Source organism: Barbus barbus, assembly GCF_936440315.1.
Source record: "Barbus barbus genome assembly, chromosome: 37".
Taxonomy (NCBI): Eukaryota; Metazoa; Chordata; class Actinopteri; order Cypriniformes; family Cyprinidae; genus Barbus; species Barbus barbus.
In genome coordinates, this window is record NC_136715.1 from 23,636,328 (window position 1) to 23,648,104 (window position 11,777).

Below are 11,777 nucleotides of genomic sequence, written 5' to 3' on the forward strand. Positions count from 1 at the left end.
GTTTATTGGAATAAGTACTAGTATTAAGTACTAGTATTTAATGAATAAGTACTAGTAACTTTGCAAAATACACTAGTAGCTAAAGAATAAGCACTAGTACCTAATGAATAAGTACTAGAACTTAATGGAAAATATACTAGTATCTAAAAAATAAGTACTAGTAGCATGAAAATAGATACTACTACGGTTTATAGATTAAATGCTAAAACGGCTTGCCATACACTTCGGGAGACAAAAAAATACTGAGGTCCGGACCTTGTGTTAAAAATCCAAGAAGCATACTGAAGTTATAGGACACTCAACCAATTTATTTCAATAATTTGTATACAATTAATTAGAACTCAATATAATGAATTAAACACAATCCGCCCCTTACGAACAGCAGAATGGCTTGTTGTCTTAGACAAAATCAGACATAAAATATTCTAATAAATGCATATTTAGCCTACAATAAGCACTTAAATAACTATTAAATAATGAAAGAAAGAAATATTGTCTGATTGCTTAACTGATGCGAGGGCAAAGTTTGAGCGCGCACACACAATACTGTGAGAGAGCAGAGCCCATTCTCACCCGAACACTGTATGTTTGAGAGCAAGAAATCCGTCTGCGAGTGGAGATATTCTTGCTCGTGCATTATGGATGCAACATCGCTTTAAAATCATGCGCTCTCGAAATTTGTCATTAAAATGACACAACAGAAACTTGCCTAAAATTAAGTATAAAGAAGGGAAAAAAGCGGTGTCTGAAAGTTGTGCGTGGTGTGTTTCTTGGATCAGAGCCTCTTTCTTGTGACATGCAGGAGGAAATGCATAATCTCTTCTGACTTGCTCTGCGCTCGATTTAAAACCACAAGACACCACTGCGCGCTTTACTAAGGTCCACTCATCTACAAATTAATTCTTCTTTAGACATCAAACCACTGGAGCTCTGTGCAGACTGGGATTATGGCTAAGTGGATGCAATATACAATATTTCTGACTGCTGTTCTGCGTGTATGGTCATCTACTGAGACTAGCAGAAGACGAGAGTTCACAGAAGCGCAGGTAACATTAACGTGATTTACTGTATAGCCTACGTACTTTTATGCTACTTTTTAGGTTTTGATATAAATGTACCTTTGAAATTCTACAAAGTATCAATAAACCAACCTTAGAGTTTTTTCTGTTTGGTTACATGACCCTTACGAAAATGCTTTTATTGAAGTAAAAAAAAAAATGTTTAATTGAACATTTGACTCAAAATCTTTAGGTAGTTATCATATTGCATTAATCATGTAGTTTTTAAAATGTTTATAATTTAATATTTAACAACAGGATAATTGGTATAATTTATTACATTGCATTCACCTTTAATAGATGTACCTGAGGCGGTTTGGATATCTAGATATTCCACTGAACCCAGAAGCTCAGAGAGATTCCAGTGAGTGGGCTATGAAAGGGGCTCTCAGGTAAAACAGTCACAGTGAATGTAGTGTATATATAGACATTTCTGTTTATTTCCCTTAATAACACATTGGATCCTGCACAATGTGCATATACTAAACATGTATCTAAATAAATGTTACAATTTAAAAATAAATCTCCCATCTTCCCCTTTGTGTATATATTAATTCGTGATATTGCTACAGTTTCTGAAATTAATCATTTTGTGGCTTGCTTTAATCAAAATTCTTGAGGAAGACACATTGTAATCTCTTTTTTTTATTATTTACTTTTGTGCACGTCTGAACTGTCATATTTGTTAAAGTCTTTTTCAGAGGATGTCAGGGCTGCCAGTCACTGGAAATCTTGACAGAGCTACTCTTCTTAAAATGAGGCAGCCGCGGTGTGGTGTTGAGGACCCCTTTAACCAAAAGTCTTTAAAATACAGGAGATTTGGTGGTGAGCATCTACTTACTGATTGTTTAATAATACAGTCAACCATCTCTACCAAATTTGGTCACATTTTCTGTAAAGTCTGTATTATAATGAAGATTATTCTTAATGTATTTCAGTGCATGTGCAGTGCCTTATCAAAAAAAGAAAAAACTTGTAAAAATATGCATTATTGTCATGGAGAGAGTTGAGGATCTATTTGGAGCAAAAACATTTTATTTAGAAACATTGGCAAAAATATACGGAACAATAAACGCAAATTGAAACGGCTATAATCCACAATGCACAGACAAGGAATGACACAACTGAACTGAAAACTGCAGTATCATGAATGGACTATGTGACATATTTACTGTCTTAATTGGAATATCAACAAAACCATATTACGTTGTTTCTTATGTAAAAGGCTTGTCAGTGAGTTTGAAAAACCTCACATTGAAATCAAGACCGTTCACATGTAGTGACCCAAACCAAGAAAAAGGGCATAAAGCCCTCTTACCCTCTGTCCCCACTCCCACAAACCACTGTTTAGCTTAATAGAAATTTGACATGTAATTGAAATACAAAGTTCTGGCATGAAACTCTAGATAGTGCAGTCTGATAGGTATAACTCAGTCTGACATTGACATAATCACATGGCACACCTGATTAGTTCTCTCTTGTATCGGTAGCCAATTAGCTCGCTGCTCAACATTTAAAAATATGACTAGTGTCACGAGTCCGGGTCCTGCACTTCTCCCTGGCGCCACAGGAGGCCGCCATCTCCCGTTCTCCCGGACTCCTCTCCCATATCCCTTTGTCAGATCGTTGTCCCGAAACAGCTGTGGGTGTACTGAGTGTGATGATGATGCGGCAGGTGTGTGTTATGTGGCAGGTGTATGTGATATGGGAGAGGAGTCCGGGAGAACGGGAGATGGCGGCCTCCTGTGGCGCCAGGGAGAAGTGCAGGACCCGGACTCGTGACAACTAGTGCTTGTTGTAGCTGTAGTAGCACACTTCAGAAACCCTTCACCTTCCCCAGCTCCACCTGTATAGATCTGCTACGGGGTGATTCATGTATGCTATATGGGGGTTATTCCATAGATGTTATATGTGCAGCAGCAGTATTTCTTACATGCTCATAGCAGCATGTTGTGAATGTATTGGCAGTAGCAAGTCTCGGTACTTGCTCTGCCGCATAGAAGCAGCAGCATAGCAGATCTATTCTGCCAAGACCAAACACATTAACATCGTCATGTTCATTACAATGCCAAGCCCTCCGAAAGTTGTCATGACACAAATGTGTAAATCTTGAATGTCTGTATTGCAGAAGATCATGCTGATAAATAATCAATATTACAGGAGTTTTATATATCTCTATATCAGCACGACTGTGATTCAGTTTTTATATAATTTAATTTGATATTGCTTTTATACAATGATAACGAAAAACCAAGAAGTATCTCCATCTTGTCTTTGTGTAAATACTAATAAAACCAAGGTTTCAAATCTGCCATTGATAGTTTAACATAACAGCAGTATTTGAAAATTATACGGGATTTCATCCTCACTGCTGCCTGTCTGGAAGTGGAGTATACAAACTGTGAATAGTCCAATTACTGATACTGATGAAACATCAGCACTCCTGGAAAGCCTCTCAGCAAGTCAGATTTGAGGACCTGAACTAACTGTTGTATATAATGTATTATACACAACAGTTTGTTCAATAATACATTACAAAATGTAGCTGTTGTTATGATTATTTATGAAATAACGCAAGGAATTATGTGTGTATTATAATGCCTTAAGAATACTCTTATAATTTACATAAAGTCTCACCAAAAATTTATTTAAAATACTAGGAAAAGCAGCTGAATTGAAATGCATTTTGAGTTAAAGAAATGTTATGGGCTATGACCTTCTCTGTATTAGCTAACATACATTGGAATTGTGATTAACATACAACATTTGATAGTTTACAATAAAAACAACTAAATACAGCTACAAAAAATACAATGAAATGTTTATATTATAATAAATAATCTAAGGATAATCAATAAAGGATAAAATAGAATAGTAGACATAACCAAGTAAATAAGTTTGCTCTTTAAGTGGAGAAAACAGCTGTTTGGATTTTTTAATTTTTTCTCTTTCTTCTTTCGTAGGATTTTGGCGAAAGAAAAACTTAACATATCGCATTCACAACTACACACCTGACATGGGGAACACTGCAACACAGACAGCCATACGCTCAGCATTTAAATACTGGAGTGATGTCACCCCACTCAGCTTTAAAGAGATTAACCATGGACTTGCTGATATTCGAATCTCATTTCACAAGAGAGATGGCTGTCCTTCACCTTTTGATGGTCCTGGTAAGTAAATCTCACCAAATTAATTATATTATTTATTATAATATTAAAAATTATACAATAGAAAAAATAATAGAACATATTTTACATGTATTTATTTTACTCCTGTCGTTTTACACATTAATAAGATCTAACGTTATATGGTATGTTATTATTCTTTCAACCAAGACCTGGCAAACTGTAAACTCAGGACACACCAGATTTATGTACTGTTGCATTACAAATTAGAACAATAATCTTTTGTTAGGCCATGTTCTTGCCCATGCTGAAGCCCCTCCATCAGGAATAGTTCACTTTGATGAAGATGAATTCTGGACTGAAGGGAAGTATTATGGTTCCAATCTGCGAATTGTTGCGGCTCATGAGATCGGGCATGCTCTTGGCTTGGGGCATTCTCAGTACAGCAGTGCTCTTATGGCAGCACACTACACTGGTTACCAAGCCAATTTTAGACTGCACATTGATGACATAAGAGGAATCCAAGCAATATATGGTAAGATAATCTAAACAAATAATTGAATATTTGCAGATGACTTAATGTTAATTACCCTTATGAATTCAGGTAAAAGGATCTCTAGTACAACCACTGCTGATGATATATATGCCGTGACATATCCCACTACCACGGCCCCGTTCCCCAGGGGTGATATGCTAGATCCATGCACTGCTAAACTTGATGCTATAATGCTGGGTAAGAAAACCATGTACTGTAGTAACAGTGCACATGACTTAAGTTCATTCAAGTTAGACAAATGCAGTAGTTTTGCTTGTTCAACGACTAAAAATATCATGTAAAGTTATAAAATATTGTCATTTTGTAAACATGTTATAAAATATTGTTATTTTTTGTGTGTTAGGTCCCTCACATAAAACATATGCTTTTAGTGGGGATTACGTGTGGACAATAACAGATATGGGCCATAACTCTCCGGTAAAAATAAGTTTGCTATGGAAGGGGCTGCCAGGAAACCTGAATGCAGCTGTATATTCCCCAAGAACCAACAAGACATACTTCTTTAAAGGTAGATTATTATTCTCTGCACAAGGTTTTTATGTCTTTTAAAATAAGTGAATATATGGAAAATTGTAAACACAATAATTAATGCAACACAAGAGAAGCTTGGGAAAAAATTGGGAGAAGTCGAAATGCTCAAAATGGTGGATGTAGCAGGGGATATGGATTAAAATAATTGATAGTCCACACCCTCTGCTACATCAGTCATATTGAGCATCCCAATTTATGCTATTCAGGTATGTATGAGAATGTATATACTGTATGGGCTGTCTCTTTTAAAACTTTTGAGAGTAAACAGCTTCTCTTGTATTACATTATAAATACTGATAGTTGATTGCAAGCTATGGTACAATCAATATATCGAAACATATAACAAATATATTGATTTTATTTAGCTTTAAATTATTAATATTATAGAAAAAAAGCATGTAGTTTGACCAGCAGTTTGTTGGAATCTGTGCTACAATTGGAAATACAATTGGGGAAGCAGAAGGAGAAAGAGTGAATGGTTTAAGTCGTAAGACATGAATTTCGGGATTGATCTTGTACTGTGGTGGACGACCTGACCTCCTGGATGGTATTAAGGGGTTTCTGAACGCAAGGCATCTGCATCGATCTGGTGTGTACCTCACTGCCCTCTGGAGCTGATCATAGTTCTGTGTACTTTCACTCTCCCTGAACCAATGATCAATGATGGGGACATCGGAGGGTTGACCATGGGAACAGTGGAGGCTGGAATGACACACTGGAATGAGGTGAGTCCAGTTACAGTCACAGAATGTTCTGAACCTTTCTGTGATAGTAGGTTCTCAAGAAGCTGGAGATTTCTTGGATTGTGTGCTCTGTATGACCATTGGTTTGGGGATAATAACCAGAGGAGAGGCTGAAGAAAATCCCCAGGAGGTTAAAGAAGGAGCATAAATATACTGTGGCCCTGATTTGTCACAATGTCTTCTGGCAAGCCAGAGGTGCTGAACAGATGATAGAACAGGGCCTCTGCCATCTCCAGTGCTGTATGAAGCCTCTTGAAGTGAATCAAATGGCAGGCCTTATAAAACTGATCCACTGCCACCAGAATGTTGTGGTTTAGCTGGAGGGGAGAGTGGATACAAAGTCCATGCCAGTGTGGGACTATTGTGGGACAGGAAGAGGCTGAAATTTTCAAGATGGGAGAAACTTTCCACACATTTTCCACACATATTCACGTGTTCACTTCAGCAGTCTGATTTTGCCACCAGTAGTTCCTCCTAACAAACTCTTTTTTTGGAAGTTTGGATAACCCTGGATGACCAGAACCAGGTGCTGAGTGCAGGAGTTTCAGTAATATGGATTTAGGGATAAAGATGAAACTGAGATAGCGCCGCGGATGGCTGCTGTGGTGTGGAACGCTTCCATTCTTTTGTTGTTTTTGTTTGTTTGTTCTGTGTTTAGTCATTCTCTTACTATCAGTTTTACCAGAGACGAACTACTGGACATAAGGCAACTGTTCTACTCGCCGCGGGAGTTTTCCTCTTTCATTCTTGTGAATGTTTACGTGCCTCCGGACGCATGCGTGAGCAACAACTGGCTGAACAAATATCTGAAACAGAGCAACGGTACCCAGACTCTCTTTTAATCATTCTTGGAGATTTTAACAAAGCAAATCTCTCCTGTGAACTGCCAAAATACAGACAGCACGTTACATGTCCCACCAGAGACAGTAATATACTGGATCACTGTTACACAGCAATAAAAAAATATCACACTGTCCCACGAGCAGCTTCAGGACTCTCTGATCACTGTTTGGTTCATCTTATTCCGTCCTACAGGCAGAAATTTAAAGATCTGTATTAAGAACTGTTAAAAGATGGACTAATGAATCAGAGCGGGATTTACAAGCCTGTTTCTCTCTCACTGATTGGACTGTTTTTGAAGCTGCTGCCACCGATCTGGACGAGCTCACAGAGACTGTAACTTCATTTATCAGTTTCTGTGAGGATATGTGCATCCCCACCAGGACATTCTTATCATTCAATAATGATAAACCGTGGTTTACTGGGGAACTCAAACAGCTTCGTCAGGCCAAAGAGGATGCTTACAGAAATGGGGATAAAATCTTGTATAACCAGGCAAGGAACAGACTAACAAAGGAGATCAGAGTGGCTAAAAAGAACTACTCTGAAAAGCAGAGAAGAGAGCTTTCAGCCAACGATCCGGCGTCAGTATGGACTGGTCTGAGGAACATCACCAAGTACAAGACACCACCCCCACATTCTCTGGAGAATCAACAACTGGCTGACGATCTGAATGTGTTTTACTGTTGATTTGAAAAGGCCAGACTGACACCCAGCACCCGCTCTGATCTGCACTCCACACATTCACCTACTCCCTCCCTTCCCCACCATTTTACCTGTGCTTAAACTCTGTGTAGAGGATGTGAAACGGATCTTCAGAAAACAGATATCTAGGAAAGCTTCAGGACCAGACGGTATTTCACCTGCCTGTCTAAAAGTCTGTGCTGACCAACTGGCCCCCATCTTTACACAGATCTTCAACAGATCTCTGGAGCTGTGCAAAGTTCCCTGCTGCTTCAAACGCTCCACCATCATTCACATCCCCAAAAAGCCCAAAATCACTGGCCTTAACAACTACAGACCTGTCGCTCTCACGTCTGTGGTCATGAAGTCATTTGAGCGACTGGTCCTGGCCTACCTGAAGGACATCACTAGATCCTTGCTCTATCCTCTTCAGTTTGCCTACAGAGCAAACAGGTCTGTGGATGACGCTGTCAATATGGGACTGCATTACATCCTGCAACACCTTGAGAAAGCTGGGACTTACGCAATGATCTTATTTGTGGACTTCAGCTCGGCCTTCAATACCATCATGCCTGACCTTCTCTCAGACAAACTCACACAGCTCTCTGTGCCCACCTCCATCTCCGCTGGGGTAGGAACGGGCTGATGGTGAGGAGTTGGGGTGGAGGTGGGATGCTAGAAACTGTAGAGAGAATGAAGGTAAGATGGCTTGGTCTATTTATAGAAGTTCTCTCTCGGCTGATAGGATAGACTGAGTGATTGCTGATGGTGAATTGGCCGTGTTAATTATCTGCGCGTGCTCCTCCCGAAATTTGTTAATAAAACATCACATAGTTTTGAACATGGTATACACACCAGCATAAGGTGGGTAAGGAAATGTTGTTGTCTGTTAAACACATTGAAATATGAAGGTTGAGCTGCTGCTTTAGCCAGTAGTACATAGGAGCATGCAGGCCCTATCAGTAAGGCCCAGTAAGGGGGAAGTCGTGGCCTAATGGTTAGAGAGTCGGACTCGTAATCGAAAGGTTGCGGGTTCGAGTCCCCGGCCGGCAGGGATTGTAGGTGGGGGGAGTGAATGTCCAGCGTTCTCTCCACTCTCAATACCACGACTGAGGTGCCCTTGAGCAAGGCACCGAACCCCCAATTGCTCCCCGGGCGCCGCAGCATGGCTGCCCACTGCTCCGGGTGTGTGTTCACGGTGTGTGTGTGTGTGTGTGTGTGTGTGTGTGCATTTGTTCACTACTCACTGCTGTGTGTGTGCACTTGGATGGGTTAAACGCAGAGCACCAATTTCGAGTATGGGTCACCATACTTGACAATACGTCACGACTTTACTTTACTTTACTTTATCAATGCTTGTTTTTGAGGTCTTCACTGACCATAAAGGGCTGTGTTGAGGTTGTTTCTGAGTGCAGGCCCACCATCTGGTCTGGATACCGATATGGACCCGATCTGGCTGGTATCCTCTATCCTCAAAATAAGGATGAAACAGAGAGTAATATAAGCATAATTGCCATTCTTCTTACTATGTAACAAGTTCATCAGATGTTATGGGAGGTGCTAACTTTTATGCATTGAATATTGAGAGGATATGTCATAATTGAGAGATATTTTTAAGATGGAAAAACGCAGATTTACAAATGTACTTAACTGCAGTATAAAATAATTATCTTCTACCCACCTTCTCCTCTTTCACAGGTGAAAAAGTCTGGAGGTTCACAAATTACCGCCTTGACTATCGATACCCCAAAGCACTAAAAAGAATCCCTGCCAACATCGACGCTGCTTTGTATTATGAGAAGAACAAGAAAATTTTCTTTTTTAAGGTATAGTGTGATTTTAACATTACTATACACAACCTATGCTTACGAGAAATAAAAACAAGCAAAAATTCATGATAAATTCTTTAGCCCTCATGTCTGTACAAAGTTATCTCTATATAAACAAACACTCCTGTTGATTTGATCCTGTTGAAAATTTGTTCTGCATACAAGTCTTGTGAATTCATTTTTAAAAAGTCAATTCGGTGAATTAGAAAATACTTAAGTGGATTTAATGTCTAAAAACAAGAAACTTATTTATAGAATTTGATTTTATTTTGTTTAAAATGTGTCCCATTATGTCCCTCTTTACAAGATGTAAAATAAGTCTCTGATATCCCTGAGTGTGTATGTGAAGTTTTAGCTCAAAATACCTCACAGATAATTTTTTATAGCTTGTTAAAATCACCACTTTTAAGGTATGAGCCAAAACGAGCCGTTTTTTGTTTGTTTGTTCCTTTAAATGCAAATGAGTTGGTGCCTCCGGCCCCCTTTTAAGGAGAGGGTGGAGCTTCAAGATCTGATGCTGCGGCATACCAGCAACAACAACAATCCAATCCCAATATGATTTATTGGGATCATAAAAAAAATGAGTAGGTGGATTTTTTACCATTATAGGCTGGTTGTTTTCACACACTACGGCTACACAACTGTGTTCAAACACCTTATAAAAGTGATTTTTGCATGATAGGTCTCCTTTAAATTTTACACCCTTCCCAGTCCTCGGAACCTACATTTGTCTTGTGGTTTGGAGGAGTCCTGCCAAATTGGTAACTCCAAGAACCCAAGTTTGTAGCACATATTATCTGCCACCAAAACAACATTGACACAAGTCCGCTACAGATGGCGCGAAGACCAGTTCCTGTACATGCTGGCCAAAATCTTGGAGGCAAACATGAGTCTGGTAACATCACTGTGGCTGGTCCAGTTTGTCAGGCAAGGAGGTATGGCCCACAGTAGCCAAACAGGGTCATGGTTCCTCCTCTCACCCAGAGCATGACCGTGCTGCATGCTCACATGCATGAAGTAGTAGGTATTGTACAGGCTGATGTATTCATCTTAAAGACATGGAAGGACAAAATGAGTCATTTTATTCTGGATACCCACTCAGCAAGTGTGTCTGCTGGATGAGGTGCAACTAATTTGCAACAATTTTCCCTCTAAACTCAATGAACGTTTTAAGCTACACTATGTAACTTTTTGCCCTCAGCATCACACTACCCTCAGCCAAAGCACTGACTTTGAAGTTCCATCCGGAAATCACCATAACCTTGCTTTGGCCAGACATTGTGCTCTGGTCCACTTATACTTTGTTGGTCATCTTGGCGAACCTTACTGTGCTGCATGCCCACATGCATGAAGAAGTAGGTATTGTGCAGGCAGTTTTGTGCTGACGTTTTCATCATAAAGACATGCAAAATGAGTCGGTTTGGTAGCTTGGTTTCATTAAAAGCTGTTTTGGATTAACAAGAAGGTGTTGATTTCTAAAACGTACAGTGTTTTTATAGTACAAAGACCTTTTATGTGTCAAAAGATCAAGGAAAGTTTTATTTTCTAATTCATGACCACTTTAAAATTTATTGATTGATCATTGATTGATTTATTTGTTTTTTTTTTCAGGGCTCAGGCTATTGGCAGTGGGATGAAATGGTTTATAATGACCTCAGCATTTATCCCAAACCCATTTCACATCTGTTTACTGGCATCCCATCAAATCCTGATGCAGCTTTCACATGGACCAATGGGAAGATGTATTTCTTCAAAGGTGACAAGTACTGGCGCTTAAATAAGCAATTAATTGTTGATTCTGGATACCCACTCAGCAAGCGTGTCCGCTGGATGAGGTGCAACTAATTTGCAACAATGTTCCCTTTAAACTCAGTGAACGTTTTAAACTACACTGTGTAACTTTTTGCCCTCAGCTTCACACTACCCACAGCCAAAGCTACTTATCTATGTAACATGCATGAGTGAATGACATATGCAATTTCCAGTAAAATTCATCCCAACAGCTCTAAAATATAAATCATTATTGTAGGGTTATCAAAGTGTAATTGGTTAAAGACATTGTTTAGAAAATTATTATTTTATTTATTTATGTTTTATTTTTGCACTCTCATTAATAACATTTTGTTATTTATGATCAAAAAAGTTGCATGGTGTAGCTTCTGTTAAATACATTGTTAATACACTAAGAGAGTTGAATCCATTTGATTATCTATATTATGCATGTGATTGCATATGATGCATTTGAAAATATAGGATTATTCTGTGTACAAATAAACATAAACAGGGTTGTATCTAACATTTACGTACTTTAAACAGCATCCTTTTTGGGAAAATAATAATGATTATTTTTTACATTTCATTGTTTCAGCCTTAGGCTAAACTGCTTTAAATTGCTTTTGTTTCATATA

General features: G+C 38.8%; 1 protein-coding gene across 1 annotated transcript; it reads left to right on the forward strand.

Moving 5' to 3' along the window:
- Nucleotides 1-947: 947 nt before the first annotated feature.
- Nucleotides 948-11,214, forward strand: LOC306857164 (matrix metalloproteinase-19-like; the record flags this gene model as incomplete). The annotated part of the gene is made up of 9 exons (XM_079396911.1): nucleotides 948-1,046; nucleotides 1,359-1,450; nucleotides 1,750-1,883; nucleotides 4,022-4,231; nucleotides 4,476-4,721; nucleotides 4,791-4,919; nucleotides 5,086-5,250; nucleotides 9,239-9,366; nucleotides 10,981-11,214. The coding sequence occupies 9 exons, from the start codon at nucleotides 948-950 to the stop codon at nucleotides 11,212-11,214; spliced, it is 1,437 nt and encodes a 478-aa protein (XP_079253037.1).
- Between the last annotated feature and the right edge of the window lie 563 nt (nucleotides 11,215-11,777).